Source organism: Schistocerca nitens, chromosome 2 (assembly GCF_023898315.1).
Source record: "Schistocerca nitens isolate TAMUIC-IGC-003100 chromosome 2, iqSchNite1.1, whole genome shotgun sequence".
NCBI classification, from domain to species: Eukaryota; Metazoa; Arthropoda; class Insecta; order Orthoptera; family Acrididae; genus Schistocerca; species Schistocerca nitens.
In genome coordinates, this window is record NC_064615.1 from 761,704,311 (window position 1) to 761,726,262 (window position 21,952).

At 43.1% G+C, this 21,952-nt stretch overlaps 1 protein-coding gene across 1 annotated transcript in view; it reads right to left on the bottom strand.

Annotated features, from left to right (window-relative positions):
* The window catches only part of LOC126236992 (protein takeout-like), a 100,882-nt gene that overhangs the window by 23,034 nt on the left and 55,896 nt on the right, over positions 1-21,952 (bottom strand). Inside the window, exons 3-4 of the mRNA XM_049946716.1 lie at positions 17,248-17,395; positions 10,094-10,227 (exon numbers count right to left, since the gene is read on the bottom strand). Coding sequence (XP_049802673.1) covers positions 10,094-10,227; positions 17,248-17,395 — 282 coding nt within the window. The remainder of the gene's footprint in view (positions 1-10,093; positions 10,228-17,247; positions 17,396-21,952) is intronic.

The following is a 21,952-nucleotide window of genomic DNA, read 5'->3' on the forward strand; positions in this document are numbered from 1 at the left end:
ATTGAATTGGGGAGAAGAGGAGTTTGTGGCACAACTTGACAAGAAGAAGGGACCCGTTGGTAGGACATGTTCTGAGGCATCAAGGGATCACAAATTTAGTATTGGAGGGCATCGTGGAGGGTAAAAATCGCAGAGGGAGACCAAGAGATGAATACACTAAGCAGATTCAGAAAGATGTAGGTTGCAGTAAGTACTGGGAGATGAAGAAGCTTGCACAGGATAGAGTAGCATGAAAAGCTGCATCAAACCAGTCTCAGGACTGAAGACCACAACAACAACAACAAAATGAAATTAAATTATAAAACGATTAGGAGAAGCGCAGTAACTAGATATTTAGGGGTATTGCTAGACGAACGTCGTAACTTTACACATGGTGTAGCAGGAAAAGGTACCAGTGTAATGAATAAAATTATAACCATTGCAAATATCCAACTTCGGCTTCCCTTGAAGACAGAGTATACGACCAGTCTACATTAGCATCAGCTGTAGGATATAGTCTGATAGACTGCAGCTAGACAATCCAGCCTCAGTAGTGAGAAGAGTTCAACGAGGCGTGCTTCTAAGCACCATCCCGAATGGTTAGTAATTCTAGGAAAATGCCCACTGGCCTTGCAAATTAGGAAAATGGGAGCCTTTACTGGTTAAAGAAAGGCAATAAAATGGAAGTGCGAAGGCTGCTTGGAACTGAGGCCAGTTAGAAAAAGGCAATAAAAGATCGCATATTACAACTGTGGCAAAATGAATGGGACGCTTTAGGCACTGGCAGGAGAACATATGAATTTCTCCCTGACATCAGGGAGAGATTAAAAATGGGATTTCTTAACCCATCGAGTGGACTGATACATTACCTGATTGGCCATAGCCCTTATGCCACGTGTCTATACAAAATCAGAAGACAGATGAATGACAGCTGCTGCGCCTTCGGCAGTGTGGGCACACAACACACATTGTGGGACTGCGCGCTCTATGAAGATGCAGCGAGTAATGGACATCAGGTGATAAGGATGTCGGACCCCAAAGCAGCGCTAAGGACTGAGTCGACCTGGCGCATCATGGACGATACTGTAGCCGCAGTATCCAGGAAGGCCAAGGAAGACGTCACGGAGCATTCAACCATAAGTCGTCACACTTCCGTCTTGGCTAGACAACATAATCTGCAGATGGAGAGAAAATGACTGAGGTTGGCGACCACCAAGTGAAATCCTGTACGAAGAATCCACATTGCGTTGGTGCAAGTGATCATGGAAGTGTGGACTTTAAGAATTAACACTGACAGGTGTTTTACTCGCTAGAGTGGAAACGCTGCTGACGTGCTGCCCGACGCCCAAGGAATCCATCAGACTATCGCTGTTGACTGGGGTACCATGAGGGCGGATCCAGTAGCGGGAACAACCACGCACAAGTTAAATGCACCAAAATAGCTGAAGAAACAGAGGACAAATTCTAATGCTTGAAGTAGGTTAGTACTTGGGTAATTCGTTAAGGGTTTTAATGTAGTTTTGCCATAGTAGAAGTTATTGTAGTTTTTTGTAATGTCTCTTTTTAAAGAAATATTAGATATCAAAAATAAATAATTAATAGGTAACTTATAACTATCCAAGGAAATGTGATTTGTATGGCGTATTTTAACTTTTTAGAAGAATAAATGAATAAAAATATTCAGATCAGGAAAGGAAGGTTAGGTTAGTGTTCTTTATTTATTTTGTTTGGGTAATTGAAGTAAATATCGGTCCTAATTACTTAATTGATCATAAATGTCGGGCCTAATTACACATAGCACTGTACTCGAATGCGCCCAGTCACTCACAACCAAATATTCTACAGATGCAATGCATTAGCTCTATTTTTTGTATGGCTGTGTCCATGAGTGTGTTGCGGGTGGCTCCAGTAAACCCGACCCTGTCCTCTCGCTGGTGGATCCACCACTCATTAATACCCAAAACGGTGTCCAAGAGTGTGATACGCAATGCAGTACATCTGGGATAGGGTTCGAAGATGGATCTCCTAGCAAGAGGATTGGATGAGGTTTATGACAGCCATCTATGACACTCGCCTAGACGCACACATACAGAAAACAGCAAATGCACTGCATCTGTAGAATATATGATTGTGAGCGACTGGGTGCTTTTGACTACAGTGCTATACTACATCATCCGACAAATGTGGCGTTATATGTTGCACATAAGAACATGAGAATAATACTCATGGAGGACTCCTTCCATCCAACGGACATCTAGCACACAAAGTAGCGGAACTGCCATGATTATGTACTGTCACTGTCGATCTTTAAGAGCATAAATGGAGACGTGATAGGCGCAGCAGGATGCCTTGGTTTTCATTATTACTGTAGAATATAGGCAATATTGTTACAAAATGTCGGTAATATAACTTCCGTCGAAGATTTTATCCTCTTTAGCAGGATGAATTTAAATGTGCTTACATCCCGTACGGAATGGTTTTGCGAAGACCCTTTCTCTATTTGCGGGGCTGTAGCATTGTCGAAAATAACGTACAAACCGTTGAAATCCAGACTTCGCGATTGGTAATATGTATGCATAGCCTCTATATGTTTGTATGTAGAGCTGTCAGTGGCACACGATTGCGGTTCGAATGCATAACTTGCTAACTGTTCGTCTATAAATTACCTTGCATGGTGTGCGCACTCTGCAGGTACGGGGAAGGGAAGCTCTCACGTTCCAGAATGCTAATTGCAGTCGACACACTGTCTACTAACGAATAATTTATAACTAGGATAAAATAAACAAATCTACAGTTTGTATATGTCCTGACATAGTTGCGGGAATGTATGAAAAGTTAGAAGCTGTAAACAAAAGTAGCGAAGCTCATCTGGTAAGCAATACGAGCATATACGTATGAGAAAAAATATCAGAGTAGCAGTATAAATCATCTCTGTACATATGTCAACTCCCTGTTGCAGATCCCTACATGGGACAACCTCTCTGATGTGTCGTAGCAATACACGGATTTGTTTCCAATCTGGACCACTCCTTCCTTGACTCTCATCTAGGTATGAGGCGAATGATCTTCCTATCCAAAATGCATGCATGAGATTATCAGGAGGACGAGAATTCTTAGGAGTTTTAGTAAGCTGGTGTATAGGACACGCAAATATCCTCATATACAATTAAACACTGCATGGATACGCCAGCAACATGACCAAAATATCGAAAAATGACAAAATCGGTAAAAATCGAGGAAAACCTGGTATAATTTTGAAAAATTGATGGGAAGTACGTAAAATTGAGGGAAATACGACGAAATACGAAAATAACGAAAAAAACTTGGAAAATTACGCAAAATTAACTGAGAATAAACATAAAATTAAAGAGAAAGTACCATGAAATGCGGGGAACTGAGGTGGGTTGGGGGTACCTAGACACTGAAGACTGAGAAAAGCTGAAAAATTATGCTTTGGCTGCATTCAGGTTTAACCCTCCCCCTTGCTCTATAAAGTACATGGGTTTTCGTAGCACATACTTCAACAGAAGCGACAGAAGGATTACACAGAGGCGCTACATTAAAGCAACCGAAACATAGGTATCCCAATCTACAACTGTGTTCTCGCACATGCAGTCAAATATATAGATATTACGAAATTACAGTTAGTTTGCACAAGCAATGTTATTCCTTAAGTATTAAGGAGAAGAATCAAAGCGTTTATCATACTTAAGGCATTCCCTAGAATGTTCTGTAGGAAAGCGGACAGATGTCACACATACCACCTTTAATAGCGTGAGGGGGGTGTATTCGAGAGACGTAGTGCTAGCATGAAACTGCTGTGTTTTTCTACACGTGACAAAACTACCTAACATCAGACCAGGACTTTCTTGTGCAAGAGGAATGCTACCAGAGCCGTGGTGATGCTACTGTAAACAGTAATAAGTCTGTTACATCTCCTTTGGCTACTGATTGTGATGATCACTCCCTCATAAGAAGTTGCCGCTTCTTCGTGGGAATTTTCGTGCAGCAGGGTGTGAGTGATACCTAAATGTATCAGCCATGGAAAATATTCATGTCGTTTTCTCCCCCCTCTATTTCCTAGTGAGACATAGCCGCATCTGTCAAAACCGATACTACGACTAATAATAAGCACGACTGACGTGGGACGTATGATTGAGGGTACATACGCTTCTGACTTAAAAAGGCGTATAAAATCCATTAATTTCCTAAGATTCAGAACAGCAATCTCCTGGCTTCGTTCTAGCTGGTTTATAAGCAGCTCGAGTGGCTGATATACACTGACTATGCCTTCCTAGGACTACAGAATAGAGTAGAAGGAAGTAATTTTATCATTTTAAATTCTGCCACTTGCATTGTCGTTGTATGTCTGATGTTGGACAAATATATCCTGTATTAGAGTATTAAGAGCGTTGCATTCTGCATGACTAATACTTCGGAAACCATATGGCTTTAACAATGCAGCATTTTTAGGCGCAGAACCGTTTAGCCATAGATGTGTGTTTATGCTCTACAATCATATCTCTCATCCCCGTATCTTCCTGGTACTGACTCCAGTGGAATAATACTTCGGAACTGATAGCACAGTCGATTTACGTGTTATGTTTCAAACTCTTTCCGTCTGCAGCTCCATCATGTATAAACCATACGTTTCTGCTTCACTGTCTGTTGTGCCACCGCAATACTCTCATGTCTATTATACACTGATAAGAGGTGCTGCCCTCCTCTACATGCACGGATCTGGAGAGATCTTGTGCATTTGGATGGGTACTGTGGGTAAGATTGGTATGCAGGGAGGATTGGTCAAGGACAGTGTTGGAGAGGATCTGTCAATCTCCGACTTTATCCTACGAATGCGAGAATACTCTGTGATGGCCAGTGGTAATCATAAATTCTGCACATTAGTGAGCTGGAAACATGTAGATAACATATCTGCACCGGTATAGGACGCTGCCTGGTATACTTTGATGTATATGACCGAATGTACGTACTGTACAGTCATCTATCTGCATTCGGAATCTAGTATATGGTAGTTGCAAAACAGTCGACGGGGGATTTAGCGATGATACAGGAATTGGGAAGCAATCTGCTGTGTCATTGGCTGGCGTTGTAATTACGGAAAAACTGGTAAAATTGCTAAAATTGATCCTTCTATCAACTGCAGTGCATATTACAATACATCATCCCATATCAACGGTGTCTTTCCCATCCATCTGTCCACGGGTACATTGTTGATTACCACATAATGACTGACTGACGCCAGCCGTGGTGGCCAAGCGGTTCTAGGCACTTTAGTCCGGAAGTGCGCTGCTGCTACGGTCGCAGGTTCGAATCCTGCCTCGGGCATGGATGTTTGTGATGTCCTTAGGTTAGTTGGGTTTAAGTAGTTCAAAGTCTAGGTGACTGATGACTTCAGATGTTAAGTCCCATAGTGCATAGAGCCATTTGAACCATTTGACTGACTGACACCACTTGGTTGAGATGGTGAGAGTCTTGGCAGAACATTGGATATCTGCTACTTGTCACTGTGGAGCATGAGATTAAATGTAGAGATCATCACTTGCAGACAGTTGTTTGAAAGCATTCCTCAATGCTTCAGGCTTATCCTCTTTCTACAGGCTGCAATGCCTACCACATGTTTTTTTTTTCACTAATAAGTTAACAGTAACTCTTTTTATTTCTTCTGCATAGTGTGTAATAATTATGTATAATAATTATGTTTTATTTATGGTTGTTCAAAGCAGAAAAATAAGTAAAGACTTATTACAGGTTAAGTGAATATTTTAGAGACGTTGACACATTAAGCCTCAATATTCGTAAGCAGCAGCAGTCTAACAAGGAAGGCTGGCATGTTTGTGGCATTGGTCATGTTTCTGCCCAACTACGGAAGGCAGATGAACAGTGGAGTTTGCACAGCAGCATCGCTGTTCGCACATCAGCGGTCAATGTTCCAGGAACTGTCAGCATACTGAACTCATGTGCATGATGTATCTGGTGATGTGGAGGAGACGGCAATGTCGTATGGAGGTAAAACAATGGAAAACCGGCTCTGGTGTCAACACTGGTCACATTTCTGTCCAACATGAGAAGCATAGATCAGTGACCAAAGAGTCAGTCGCCGCCCTAGAAACTTAGCGACATTGGCAAAATCACAGAATATATATCTTTGATAAACGGGCATGTGGTGATCCTTTGAGGTGTTTCTTTGGAAGGTCCTTCGAGGGGAGAAAGAAGACATGAAGAAACGTCACCTGGATGGACAGACCGATGGTTGTCAGCGGATGTCACACTCCACCACAACAACTTAGCCACTACGCCGCTCAACAGAAGAAGATGTCAGTACCATGCCAATAGGTCAACGCAGGAGATGGCATTCCAGATGTTACCAGAAAGAATTTCATGTGGTACTTACCCAGGTAGCTGGTGAGGACAAAGGGACTGCGGCCTCATCAAATGGATCACCTGTGAACCTAGGGGTTAATGAACTCCGCTAGAAGACGCTGAATCTGAGGGTTGATGGTTCGATTCTGGGACAGAGGACTCCATGCGTCGCTGTAGTTGCTAGTTAATAAGGCATAGAGCGAATTCGCAAGGAGAAGACCACGCCCCTGCCTCAGTGAGTCACGGGAACTGTACTGAATAGAAGAATAAGCCACCAGCGCGCCGCTGCAACACGAACCGTCACTGAATCAGCTGTCATTGGAGTTTGCATGCTACGACTCTGCCACTCCACTGCTGTGAGGGACTGGGCGAGTTAAAACACAGTGTATTAGTCTCTTTGTTTAAATGGTCTTATGTCTCAGTAAACGTCTGTTAGTGGAACCACCAATATTTCAGTCACACCTCACCCACTGAGCCAAGGAACGAGCCCACTCCACCACCCACAAAGTGTCACTTCCTTCGCACCATCCATGGCAAAATAATGTCCTTGCTCCCCTCTGTCACTGACTCTCAATATCTAGCGTCACTAAACCATGAACCACTACGCTATTACCTCATGCATGGTGCGAACAGTGCCTTCTAGCGATGGTCAACACTGGAATGGTAATCATGTACATGACTGCAAAATGAGAAACAATGCTCTTCGATACAGAAAACTGAGACATCTGCTACCCCATCACTGTGGAAGATGAAATTAACTGTGTAGGTCATCACCTTCAGATAGCTGTTGGAAATGCCCTACAATGATGCACTCTCTTTTAGTTTCCATATGTTGGGGTGTCTTCCACATTTTTGTCAATGAAAAACATTGCAGCCGCGTTTTATTTCTTCCAATCTGTGTGTTGTGGGAGCTGCATAGTTTAAGCCATGTGATTTTCAGCTTTCTGTGCAAGCCAACGGATCGAAATGTGTTAATGTCGATTTAGCACTTGACACAGACCTCAAAGTCATGGTAGAAAAACAAAATTTATAGCAGTTTACAAAGCTGTAGGCATACACTGCTTAGATGTGTTACAGCTGAAAAAACAATATATTAAGCTACTTACAAACGAACAGTACAGGAACCCTCTCTTGTGATTGATGGCCTGTTGGATGTGGTATTCCTCCAGTACAGTCGACAAAACTTTATGCAGGTCTTTGCAAGCAATTTCAACCACTGATCACCAGCTCCAGTGGAACGATACATGTATATCTAATATGCTAGATGTCAACAGTTTTTAGACATATTGGAAGAGAGAGAGAGATATGACAAAATCTTGTAGAAGGTTCTATTACAGTAATGGTATAACTGGTTAAAGTTTGGATGCATATAGGTCTCTGGAAACCACACAGATTTTGCTCATAAAACTAACAGAAATCAGTTGTACCTATTCCCGTGGAATCATAATTGTTATTATTATTATCGTCATGACTGCATGTTTAAAAAGAGGTGTTACCACATTTCGTATGTTATTTCATACCTCATAACCTCTAATTATAGAGCAGATTGAGTGAAACAGGCCATGCTGACCAAATTGCTTACAAAACTAGAACGCAAGGAGCTGTTTCTATTGCGAATTATTGACTGCTTTATGACAGAAACTTTAGAGGCAGGTCGATAGAGGGTAGTTATGAAAGAAAACTGTCATCACACAGACGGTATCTGTTTTCGTTGGATCGGAAGAGAGAAACGTGATAAAGTCTTTCACGAGGTTCTCATACAAGACAGGCTCGTAAACGTCACTGTGATATAGGATCACACTAGTAAAACGGGACCTTCCACAGTGCAGAAAACAGCCAAGTCCTCTTGAATAATAGGTTGTTGTTGTCGAATATAAAACAATTGTGTTTTTTCCGACATGTGAGAAATGGAATGAAAGGCTATATTCTGTAATGTTATTTCACATGTCTGAAATGTTTGTAATACACACGTGCATGACATGTATCTGCAGACATTGATCTGAACGTGAGAGATGCTCTCAGGTCTTGTAATTTGTCCATCAAGATGAAAGAAATTGCTTAAGTCACATGTTTTTTTCTTTGGAGTCTAAATTGTCACTTTTGTCTTAACTCTGATGATGGTTTCAAAATAACGAGGACATTCTGCGGTGATCGGTAGTTTTCTCAGAAAAATAACGATGGGGCATGGACACACTCAATGCTGATGTCCACCAGTCGGTGTCTGGATACTTTTGACAAGGTAGTGTATGTTAGGCTAACAGCCACACGAATATCGCTAACCGTTCATGACAGTAGCCACGTAGGCTGCACTAGATGTTAATGGTATTTGGTTTGGCAGAAGAATCTCAGCTTAAACTAAAAAGTGGTGGTAAGATAATACTTATTTGATGGGAAGTTGTAATCCGTTACGATAAACCGATAATTAGAGGGAGTGCCTAAAGGTATCATTCATTCTTTTGATTCACAGACCTTTACATCTTCCTATGTGGTCTGTGGGTGATATGATCTATAGATAGGTTTGTGGAACAGATAGACGCACCAGTAGACCTGTGTATTGAATGATAATTCTGTCCAACTATGAATGAAAATCACAAATGTCCTGTATGAAATTGTTCGTTTGAAGTTCCTCAACACTACTGCGATGAATTGTGTACAATGTCTGAATTATACAGAGAACAATTGACAATGTACATTAATTGTGTTCTATCTCGTTCATAATCACTAATACTATCACCCCTCAGCATGTACATTTCCTCCTGACTTACCCTGTATAACACGAACAAGAGCGAACGCGACATTGATCTGTGTGGTGTGCCTGTAGTGATTATTCCCCGTATGGAGTATGCTGTTTCATTGTGTATACTCCATGAGTTCCTTAATGTAACATCCTACATTATTTTAGTTAGATGGCATGACGAACCAATTACCAGAAAGATCTCTAATACTGTAAATTTGAGTTTCTCTAGGAGAATTCTGCAAACTGCACCATCAAGTGCCTTTGACAGGTCAGAAACGATACGAGCTTGGAATGTTTTGTCGTTCAAATTTCGTATAGTCTGATTAGTGAACTGAAAAATAGCATGTGATCTGAAGAAATCCTTGTGAAATCCAAATTGAGGCTGACGAAGTACCTTATTTCGAGAGAGGTGTGTTGTAGTTCTTGCACACATAATTATTTCAAGCCCCAGGATGTAACATAGGGCAAATGAGTAGTTGTAGCGAGAGTGTCAACTAGTCGCCGACGTTTGTGTTATACGACTGTCTCACACCAATTTTTAAAAGATTCAGCCAATTTGATAACGGCGGGCCACCCTACAATTTGGTAAGGATCGTGTGCTGTGGTATATGTCAGAATGAAGCAAAAATTTGTTCAGCTTCCAAGCTTATTTGCTGAACTCTTATAAGCAGTATTTAGCTTAATTATCAAATTGGTTTCGACCTGTCAACTGATCCGATTACAGAGTTCTTCAAAATTAATTACAAATTTTAAAGTAATATATTTCTTACCTACATTTTATTATTTTTATTTCAATTTTTAGTAAACTTTTACTTTGTGTTACATTATAGTAATTTAGGTTATGCGGAAACAAACAAAATTATGCCGCTAGTCCTTTAAATAAAGGGACAATCGCCTTACTGAGAAGGTAAAATCACTACGATACAACTGTACGTGGCAAATTACAGAGAGCGAGAACACAGAAGCAGCTGTGCGAGGAGACACGGGCCTGCTTACCGAGCCTGAGGGTGGCGCGCCCGTTGCCGACGAGTGGCAGCAGCAGGATGTGGCCCTTGAGGTCGTAGTTGCCCTCCAGGCGCAGGTCCGGGATCTGCAGGCCGAACTCGAGGCGCTGCTGCTCCGTGTCCAGCCTGTAAACCACCACCACACGTGCATCAGTGACATCGACAAATAAGGCTTCGACGCTGGTTTGGGCTTTACGTTTCCTTGACAGGAGGTCTGCAGCACTCAGCAATTGGTCTGCCCTCTAGTATCACTCAGAAAATAACTTTTACAGACGATGTATTGACTGCACAGAATCTCAAAGAAAAGGAATCGACAAGGATTATGGTTGTAGATTTTCTACATTGAGGAACACAATTAGAGGGTAACTTTTTCGAAACACCATAATTGTCTCTCACTGCGACTCATAAGTTTTAAATTTGTCTCAAAGCTGATGTGTCGTCCGAACAAGGCACAGCCGGGGCAAAAGCGGCACAGGTGGAAATATTCGAACTGGTCCAGTGCGCATTCTACCATCGCCTCGGGCGGTGCTGAGGGTGAAGATATTGACTACAATCTGCCAGTGACCGGACGACAACGGACAGAACCCCCCCCCCCGGAAGATAGAAGAGCAGCTCTCACCCACCTGGTTAAAGATCATCGTTTAGGGCTGAGTTAGACAGGGAACGTCATTAAGCGAATTCTTAGAAGTCAACAGACAGTCGTTCTAAATTGCATTTGCTATGCCGGCCGTTGTGGCCGAGCGGTTCTAGGCGCTTCAGTCTGGAACGAATCCTGCCTCGGGCATGGATGTGTGTGTGTCCTTAGGTTAGTTCGGTTTAATCAGTTCTAAGTTCTAGGGGACTGATGTTAAGTCCCATAGAGCTCAGAAACATTTGAACCATTTGCATTTGCTTTGTACTGTGACGTTTACCTACGAATATTTGCACCTAGCCATTGAGGGCCAGTTTGTGTTATATTATATCCAGTGTTGCAGACTTCATTATTCGACAAATCACAAAGATAAGTAAACCTTTCTAACTCATTTGCGTGACCTTGTTACTAATTTGTTGGAGTGTTGTAGAGCCTTCGCTCTCCTATCCTGTTACCCTACCCTGGGGGATAGCTGTGTAATAGTGGCAGGGAGAAATCGTCTTAGCAGCGTACTGCATCAGAAGCCGTTTCACCAAATCACAAACTCGGCCTACCGTAACAACATTGGCAACTCGGCCTTCACAGCAGTAGCGACGAGGCCTTTACAAAACTGGTGACGAGGCTTTACAAAGCAACCCATCTCTGCAACGGTGCAAAAGCTTGGCCCGCTACGACGTCACTCTCGGGCTACGTGACGCTTCAAACAGAATGGTGTCGATACATACGAAACAAAAGCCATAGTTCAGTTCAGGTGAGCAGTAAGGTAGGCTAATGATGTCACACTGGCACCAAATTTCACTAAAATTCTGCTGAACGCCACGGTGGACGTGTCACACAATGAGAAGTTCGTCACAGCTACCTTAACCACATTCCATCCTTTCTTTTGACGCTTCTGCAAGGGAGAACAGAAGCGCGATATCCACCGTTGAAACCACGCAGTTCTCTTATGGATGGCCTAGGAAAATATTTCAGAGTCACCGCCGTTCAGTTTCGACACGAAAAGGTCTCAGGAGGTGGCATAAAGGGAGGCAACGAAACCACTTCTTGCCTTGGTACGATGACTCCCACACATTTTGCGTTCGAAAATGACAGTTCTCAGTGCGACGTCGTTCTTGGACACATTTGACAACGCTGACACCCCCTGAGGCTCCTACCGTTCTCTATTTACATCATCGGATTGCAGTCACATCTTTGGTCATACAGGGTGGAGCCAGTAGGAACCGCTCAGAATCATTCGACTCAATTTTAACGTGATCCCCAGTAGCACAGTGAGTTTCGACCCTCCTGAAGCATGTTGCCGGGGAGAGGGTGAGGAGGGAGAGGGAGGGGGAGGGGGAGTGGAGTGCCGACATGGCTACATGCGTAAACAAAACCCCAAACGGGTCCTCTAAGACCTCCCCCTGCCCTCCTCCCCCTCACCCCAACAATTCAGCACACCCTCCGTGATACCCGCGCACTTTTGTTCAGCACTTTAAAAATATACCTGTACAGAGACAAGTGGTCACTGATTACTAGACGTCCGTGTAACAGGCACAACTGAGCTACGTCGCTGAACTAGGGTCTGCTGGCCACATGCTCAATCGCTGCTGGAGTACACGTTATTCCTCGCCTTTTACCGTTATTGTTAATACATAGGGCCTATCGATAAAAAGTATAGCGCATTAGACTGTGTAAGTAACTATGTCGATGTGAGACATTGCTTTATATTTCTGTAGGAATCAATGATGAGAATTACGACATTCTTCGGTAAATATGTGAAACACGATTCGCTTCCTGTTTTTTCTCATCACTTCTTCTTCGTTGACCTTCTTGCTTGCGGCAGCATTGCGTTTAAACATCCGTGTACTAGCTTCTAACGAGCTCAGTAGTAGTAATTGTAATCTATACCTTTGTCTTTGTTTCACTGTCAAAGCATTGTGCTAATCTTTATCAATAATGATAATAAGATTTATCTTATTCAGTGTAATTGAAATTGGAAGGAGAGCGGTTTGGTGATGTGTCGATTAGCGCACCAACTACGCACCATCAGGTACACATTTGTACACGTCAGGGAAGTCGAACTTTTGCAGTCTAAAATTGCTTCACGAAGTCCGCTTTACACTATTCCACGTAATGCAAAATTAATTGTAGCATCACGTTTAAGACAAACACGGTCCAGAGTCATCAAACACATCTGCTTGCCAACAAAGGTTGGGCACTTCATTACCAGCACGTCCGGTGAACGAAGCGACAAAATTTACCATTCTCAGTAGAAAGTATAATGCATCAGCATTGCTTGATCAACTCTGATTTATGTATTTGATTTCTGTGTTGGTCATTGTGACCCATACCGACTTCCGAATAATCAATTTCAGTTTCTCTCTTATGTTTTTATTGGGATCGGCTACAACTAATATTGGACCTCTCTATCGAATGGGCACGTGAATTCCCGTTTAAATATCATTTTGTTTGTAATCAGAACCAAACCGACGTTTTGCGTTGACACCGGGCGTTGCATGAACCATGTGATGAACAGTATGTGTTTGGGGTGACTCCAGCTACACATTGCTAAAACTAATTGCAAATTCCTCAACGAGAGAAAGAATTAGCCTGACGACTGCTAGGACCCAACAATCTCTGTGGGATAAGAACCACCTACCTGTCATAGTTCTGGAGAGAAGACATCATAAACACTGAGGTGTACGAAAAACTGCCGCATCGTGCACGGCGTTAAAATTTATGTCTCCTCTGCTACTAATTCCGCTCGCAACACATTTCGCTGATCGTATCCACATATGCCGCTGAATGTACCTACACAGATACATTGCTGTACGACACATAGTTCAAGACATATGACGTCATAAACAATAAGATGCATGAAGAAATACTGCATCCTGCACGGAGTTTTATTACATTTATTCTTCACTACTGAGACACTGCTACAATCGAGTCAGCCTACGGAAATCCCTGACACTTGGCAGCACTTTTGTCAGCAAAGCGCAGACGGCTGCAGGCGAAAACGACAGCCGTCTTCAGAGCTATGAAGAGGCGTTGTCGTAAAGACATTTACAAAATCGCTTTGTAAGTCCTGGACATGTAACTAGAAATACTGTTTAGCATCACGTTTGAGTTAAATAAACATTACAAAAAATTTGTATTTTGCACACTACGTTTCTTAATTTGGATATTGTACTTAAACCTTTGTATGTTAAGCATATTTCTCTGTACCACTGTTCCATAATTTGTAAGGTGTTTTCACAAATAAGTGGAAATGTTTCCGATATTATAATAAAATACCCACACTTCATTTTTCATTTTTTTGTTCTTCGGTTCTAATAGAAAACTGGCAAAATGAATCCCCGAATTTATCAGCTAGTATGTACATGGTGTTTACGTAAGAGCAAAAATGTAACAGGACATAGAGGATGCCCCACTGAACAATTTGAGGATGGGAACCTGGAGTCGGAGAAACCAGCTCGAAGAGATAATAGGAATAAAATCACATTACTGTGTACTTTTTTATTTACATTAGATACAGTTAACTGCAAATACCATCACTGAGACAATGAACCCACCATTTGTACTGTATGTTACAAAATGTGCTGAAACTGACGGCTATGAACCTAAATATGATATCGGCCAACAAGATTCTGAAGCTCCCTGATAAATATCCCTGGTGCGTTTCGAATCACATCACAGGTAGCTGCAATTCTGCCAACTAATTCCATCTCCATATCCACTTGGGACTTATACACAAGCGACTATAAATATCCGGATTGAAAATAATCAAGGCGATTCAGGTCACGTGACCTCGCTGGAAATGGAATAGAACCTCCTCTTTCAGTCCAGCGACCAGGAAGTGCTGTGCCGGTACTGCCCCATTGTATTGTACTATACATCTCTGAATAGCAACGAGTAATAAATAGGTATGTCGTTGATTAATAGAACGTTCTGTTACGGTAAAATGTAAATACGATATAACAGGGCCACCTTGTGGACAAGTAAAGTAAACAAAACCTGCCTCATGACGTCCTGGTAATCAGCCTCGTTCTCATTGTTTTCTTGCAGGAAATAAAGACTGTACATGTAAATAAACGGCACAGTACACGTAAACTTGTACGCATGTTAGTATACGTATGCTGGAAAACTGCAACGCTAGACAAAGTGGTAGAAAAGTTTACTTCCATACCTCCTTAAGCTGGCTTTTTCGGCGCCAGGCTCCTTATCTCAAATTGTTCAGTGGAGCATCCTCTACGTCCTTTACATTTTTGCTCGCTCTTACGGAAACACGCTGTACACACACACACATACAAAATAATGTGTGTGAAATCTTATGGGACTTAACTGCTAAGGTCATCAGTCCCTAAGCTTACATACTTAACCTAAATTATCCTAAGGACAAACACACACACTCATGCCCGAGGAAGGAACCGAACCTCCGCCGGGACCAGCCACACAGTCCATGACTGCAGCGCCTAAGACCGCTCGGCTGATCCCGCGCGGCACACACACACACACACACACACACACACACACACACACACACACACACACACACACACATACTGAAACACCAAAGAAACTGGTGTAGGCATGCGTATTCGAATGCAGAGATATGTAAACAGGCGGAAAATGGCGCTGCGGTCGGCAACGCCCATATAAGACAACAAATGTCTGACGCAGTTGTTACAGTGGTTACTGCTGCTACAGTGGCAGGTTATCAAGATTTCAGTGAGTTTGAACATAATGTTATAGTCGGAGCACGAGCAATGGAGCAGAGCATCTCAGAGCTAGAGATGAAGTGGGGATTTCCCTTACAACCATTTCACGAGTGTACCGTGAATATGAGGAATCCGGTAAAACATCAAATCTCCGTCATCGCTGAGGCCGCAAAAAGATCCTGCAAGAACGGGAGTAACGACGGCTGAAGAGAATCATTCAATGTAACAAAAGTGCAACCCTTCCGCAAACTGCTGCAGATTTCAATGCTGGGCCATCAGCAAGTGTCAGCGTGCGAAACATCATCGATATGAGCTTTCAGAGCCGAAGGTCCACGCGTTTGCCCTTGATGACTGCACGACACAAAGTTTACTCCTCGCCTGGGCCCGTCAACACCGACATTGGACTGTTGATGACTAGAAACAGCTACGCATAGCTAAAACTAATTGCCTGCCAAGTGTCAGGGATTTCCGTAGGCTGACTCGATTGTAGCAGTGTCTCAGCAGTGAAGAATAAATGTATTAAAACTCCGTGCAGGATGCAGTATTTCTTCGTGCATCTTATTGTTTATGACGTCATATGTCTTGAACTGTGTGTCGTACAGCAATGTATCTGTGTAGGTACATTCAGCGGCATATGTGGATACGATCAGCGAAATATGCTGCGAGCGGAATTAGTACCAAAGGAGTCATAAATTTAAACGCCGTGCACGATGCGGCAGTTTTTTGTACATCTTAGTGTTTATGATGTCTTATCTCCAGAACTATGGCAGGTAGGTGGTTCTTATCCCCCAGAGATTGTTGGGTCCTAGCAGTCGTCAGGCTAATTTTTTCTCCCGTTGAGGAATTTGCAATTAGTTTTAGCAATGTGTAGCTGTTTGCCTGGTCGGACAAGTCTCGTTTCAAATTGTATTGAGGGGATGGACGTGTACGGGCATGAAGACAACCTCATGAATCCATGCACCGTGCATGTCAGCAGGGGACTGTTCAGGCTGGCGGAGGCTCTGTAATTATGTGGGACGTGTGCAGTTGGAATGATATGGGACCCCTGATACGTCTAGATACGACTTTGACAGGTGACACTTACTCTAGCATCCTGTCTGATCACCTGCATCCATTCATGTCCATTGTGCATTCCGTCGGAATTTGGGGAATTCCAGCAGGGACAATGCGACACCCCACAAGCCCAGAATTGCTGCAGGAACACTTCTCTGAGTTGAAACACATCCACTGGCCACCAAACTCCCTGGACATTAACATTATTGAGCATATCTGGGATGCCTGTTCAAAAGAGATCCCCACCCCCTCGTGGTCTTACGGATTTATGGACAGCCCTGCAGGATTCATGGTGTCAATTCCCTCCAGCACTACTTCAGACATTAGTCGAGTTCATGTCACGTTGTGGTGCGTCACTTCTGTCTGCTCGCGGGGGCCATGATATTTGGCATGTGTACCAGTTACTTTGGATCGTGTGTGTATGTATGTGTGTGTGTGGGGGGGGGGGTGCCTTGCATCATTTGGCACCTAGGATATTAACACAAAATGAGCAAAGTCATCTATAGATCCATAAGGGTTGGAAATACAGAGTGCAAGTTACTTATAAATACTGTAGTAGATACAGCTTGTGACATGGTTTCATAGTGAAGAGAATAAACGTTTCATTACTCTTCTCAGGTAGTGTACAGCAAGAGACGTCCCCAATGCCTTCTAGCAACATGGATGGATCAACATTAATTTTCCATACGTTTTTCTGAGGTCAGCAAGGTGACCGACAGGCACGCGGGCAGGAATCAGCGCGGCGGCGCGTGCAGCTCTCACCTGCCGAAGGTGGTGGTGGCGTTGGACGGCCCCCGGACGACGATGTCGGAGAAGCTGCCCGAGATGAGGACTGCGCCCTGGCCCTTGCTCAGCGCCAGGCGCGGGATGCGCAGCGGCTCGTACGGCGCCACGCCGATCTCGGGAATGCCTGCCGACACCGTAACAAGCGACCGTGCTTACTCGTCTATCGATCGGCACAGCAGTGCGAGAGGCGCAATCGTTCTGAACTGGAAGTCACGGCGAGTCACTGCTGTTCTCAGCGAGCTCGTTCCGGGGCGGTAATGATATCAGTAGCAGCCATCTTGTGATACACTTCCCCACTCTTATTGTCAATCTAAGATCGATTTCAACCACTTGATCCACTTCTGGCTCCTTATTCACCGTACACTATAGCTCTACGTATTCAAAGTTGTTCCGATGTGGCATACGAGGGTCGTTCCAAAATCCTGCACACTGCGCATGCGTGACCGTTACTGCGGCGCGATCGAGGTTGAAATTCGCTTCAGTTGTGAACGAGACTTCGCACATGTCTGCCACATATGGTTTTGCTGGTTCGCGTGGCTGTGTCGCGAGTAATTCAGTTTTAAAACGGAAGCTGAAATCGAGTCAGGTCGGTTAACAAGTAGTGACCAGCGTTCCTACATGAAACTCGAATCCGTACATGGAGAGAAACCAAAGGAAATTCACGAAGGTTTGACAGAGGTGTGTGGCAATAGTGTAGTGGATCTTAGCACAGTATCTCGGTGGTCTGCTCGTTTCCGTGAAGGTCGGGTAAGCAATGAGGACAAACGAAGAAGTTGAAGGCTATCAACTGCAACCGACTACATCTCTCAGGTTATTGTTAATGATATTTTGAGCGAAGATCGGCGAAACACATGTGAGGAAATTGCAAGTGTCACAAGAATACCGCTTTAGTTTACAGAATCATAACTGGAAAGAATCATAACTGAAAAGTTAAACATGAGAAAAGTTGCTGCAGGATGGTGATCAGAGTGAAGAGCAAACAGCATGTCCAAAAGAAAGGCGAAAGAACCGCTCCAACTTTAGCGAATAGAAGAACAGTTTCTGAAAAGAATTGTTCTACTTGATGAAACCTGGATACGAGATTTTTGACCAAAACTGAGGTGTCAGTCGTCGACTGATGAAGCTTCCAGTAAGGTGACCAGAGTAATCAAACAGCTGAACAATGAAGGTGCCCTAACTCGAATACAGTAGTTGGTAAAACGTCGGAAAGCTGTCATAGAATGTAGACTGTATTGAAGACCTGTAAAACTATTTTCTTCAATTTGTCTTACAGAGTGTAGAACTACTGAAATGACTCTCGTAACAGACCTTTCCAGCTACAACATAATACTGCTTGACAAGACCCGTCTCTTTCCATAGCAGTGATTTTATCTATGCTTTGTCCCGCAGAACACAGCCATACAAGGAAGAACACCAAATTGCCTAGTATTCAGGTGCAATAGAGGGCGCAACGAGGCAAGGCCTGAATTATGCTTCCACCATATGACACACAAATAGTTCCCATGTCGTCATCAGATATAAACTGACGCACGACTCATTATCAGCGTTAGTATTAGCTCAGTACCAACGGTATGTCAAGACGGCATCAGAACTATGTCTTCAGAGCCAAACTGATTCTACAAGTGATAGTTATCGTTCACTGGATACTAGGCAAGACCAGAGTTACAGATCAGATGTGGATTTGGGTATCTACCCACGGGAATTCAATTAAATGCGCCAAAACAAACATATGTAGGTCTCAAACTGTTAAACAGGTCTCTCACTTCTGCACCAGTTTGAAGAAAGCTGACCCCTCCTGTGTTTTAGCTACAATGTCTTCTGTGTATACCTGACTTGTCTAGGGGTATTCGCTAGGCTCTATAGCTCGAACGCGATGGCGCCGTGTTGGTGCATGGCTTTCTTTTTCCAAGTTAGCTCGGTAAAATGTTAGAAAAGCAACATTTTGTTTCGTAACACTGTGTCCTTCGACGATTAAGCAGTTGACGCAGGGAGCTGTCAACAATGTCGGCCCACAGGAAAATTAAATTTAATGAAACATCGACGTCCATTTCCTCTATTTGTCAAAAGTTCTTCTCACAAAGCGAAATTTTCAACTTTGAAGTCACGACAAATCACTTGAAGTCAATCCAGGAAAGCATCATCGATGGTGAATCAATTCAACTCCAAAATTTGGCACTTTCACTATAAACGACTGCTCTTGAATTCTTTGCAAATTTGTTCTTTGAAGAAAATCATTCTTATAAACCGATGTTCGTCGTTTTGAATGAACTGTTCCTAACGACCCGGCACAAAAGTCTAATATTGATTGTCCCTTTTCCAAGTAATCTATCAGAATTAGAAACCGGAAATTCCAAATGTATGTGACTATCACCTCTCCAACCGACAAAACTGTCTTGACTTATATTGTGATCTTTTGCAAGCCTTTGTCTCTCTTATTATTCTTTCGGCTCAGGAGTCTGTTGATAAGTCCTAGTTTCATCCATAGTCACTGATCTGCGCAAAACTTCCCGTGAATGGTACATAAAGGTGAACAGATTTTAATTTTCTACCCTAACACGCCCCCCATGAACCATGGACCTGGCCGTTGGTGGGGAGGCTTGCATGCCTCAGCGATACAGATGGCCGTACCGTAGGTGCAACCACAACGGAGGGGTATCTGTTAACAGGCCAGACAAACGATTGGTTCCTGAAGAGGGGCAGCAGCCTTTTCAGTAGTTGGAGGGGCAACAGTCTGGATGATTGACTGAGCTGGCCTTGTAACACTAACCAAAACGACCTCGTTGTGCTGGTACTGTGAACGGCTGAAAGCAAGGGGAAACTACAGCCGTAATTTTTCCCGAGAGCATCCAGCTCTACTGTATGGTTACATGATGATGGCGTCCTCTTCGGTAAAATATTCCGGAGGAAAAATAGTCACCCATTCGGATCTCCGGGCGGAGACTACTCGAGAGGACGTCGTTATCAGAAGAAAGAAAACTGGCGTTCTACGGATAGGAGCGTGGAATGTCAGATCCCTTAAACGGCCAGGTAGATTAGAAAATTTAAAGGAAATGGATAGGTTAAAGTTGGATATGGTGGGAATTAGTGAAGTTCCGTGGCAGGAGGAACAAGACTTTTGGTCTGGTGAATACAGGGTTATAAAAACAAAATAAAATAGGGGTAATGCAGGAGTAGGTTTAATAATGAATAAAGCAATAGGAATGCGGGTAAGCTACTACAAACAGCACAGTGAACGCTTTGTTGTGGCCAAGATAGACACGAAGCCCACGCTTACGACAGTGGCACAAGTCTATATGCCTACTAGCTCTGCAGATGACGAAGAAATTGAAGAAATGTATGATGACATAAAAGAAATTATTCAGATAGTGAAGTGAGACGAAAATTTAATAGTCATGGGTGACTGGAATTAGAGAGTAGGAAAAGGGAGAGAAGGAAACATAGTAGGTGAATATGGATTGGGGCTAAGAAATGAAAGACGAAGCTGTCTGGTAGAATTTTGCACAGAGCATAACTTAATCATAGCTAACACTTGGTTCAAGAATCATAAAAGAAGGTTGTATATATGGAAGAATCCTGGAGATACAAGAAGATATCAGATATAATGGTAAGACAAAGATTTAGGAACCAGGTTTTGAATTGTAAGACATTTCCAGGGGCAGATGTGGACTCTGACCACAATCATTGGTTATGAACTGTAGTTTAAAACTGAAGAAACTGCAGAAAGGAGGGAATTTGAGGAGATGGGACCTGGGTAAACTGACTAAACCAGAGGTTGTACAGAGTTTCAGGGAGAGCATAAGGGAACAATTGACAAGAATGGGGGAAGAAATACAGTAGAAGATGAACGAGTAGCTCTGAGGGATGAAGTAGTGAAGGCAGCAGAGGATCAAGTAGGTAAAACGACGAGGGCTAGTAGAAATCCTTGGGTAACAGAAGATATATTGAATTTAATTGATGAAAGGAGAAAATATAAAAATGCAGTAAATGCAGCAGGCAAAGAGGAATACAAACGTCTCAAAAATGAGATAGACAGGAAGTGCAAAATGGCTAAACAGGCATGGCTAGTGGACAAATGTAAGGATGTAGAGGCTTATCTCACTAGGGGTAAGATAGATACTGCCTACAGGAAAATTAAAGAGACCTTTGGAGAAAGGAGAACCACTTGCATGAATATCAAGAGCTTTGATGGAAACCCAGTTCTAAGCAAAGAAGGGAAAGCAGAAAGGTGGAAGGAGTATATAGAGGGTTTATACAAGGGCGATGTACTTGAGGATAATATTATGGAAATGGAAGAGGATGTAGATGAAGATGAAATGGGAGATACGAAACTGCGGGAAGAGTTTGACAGACCACTGAAAGACATGAGTCGAAATAAGGCCCCGGGAGTAGACAACATTCCATTAGAACTACTGACGGCCTTGGGAGAGCCAGTCGTGACAAAACTCTACCATCTGGTGAGCAAGATGTATGAGACAGGCGAAATACCCTCAGACTTCAAGAAGAATATAATAATTCCAATCCCAAAGAAAGCAGGTGTTGACAGATGTGAAAATTACCGAACTATCAGTTTAATAAGTCACAGCTGCAAGATACTAACACGAATTCTTTACAGACGAATGGAACAACTGGTAGAAGCCGACTTCGGGGAAAATCAGTTTGGATTTCGTAGAAATATTGGAAC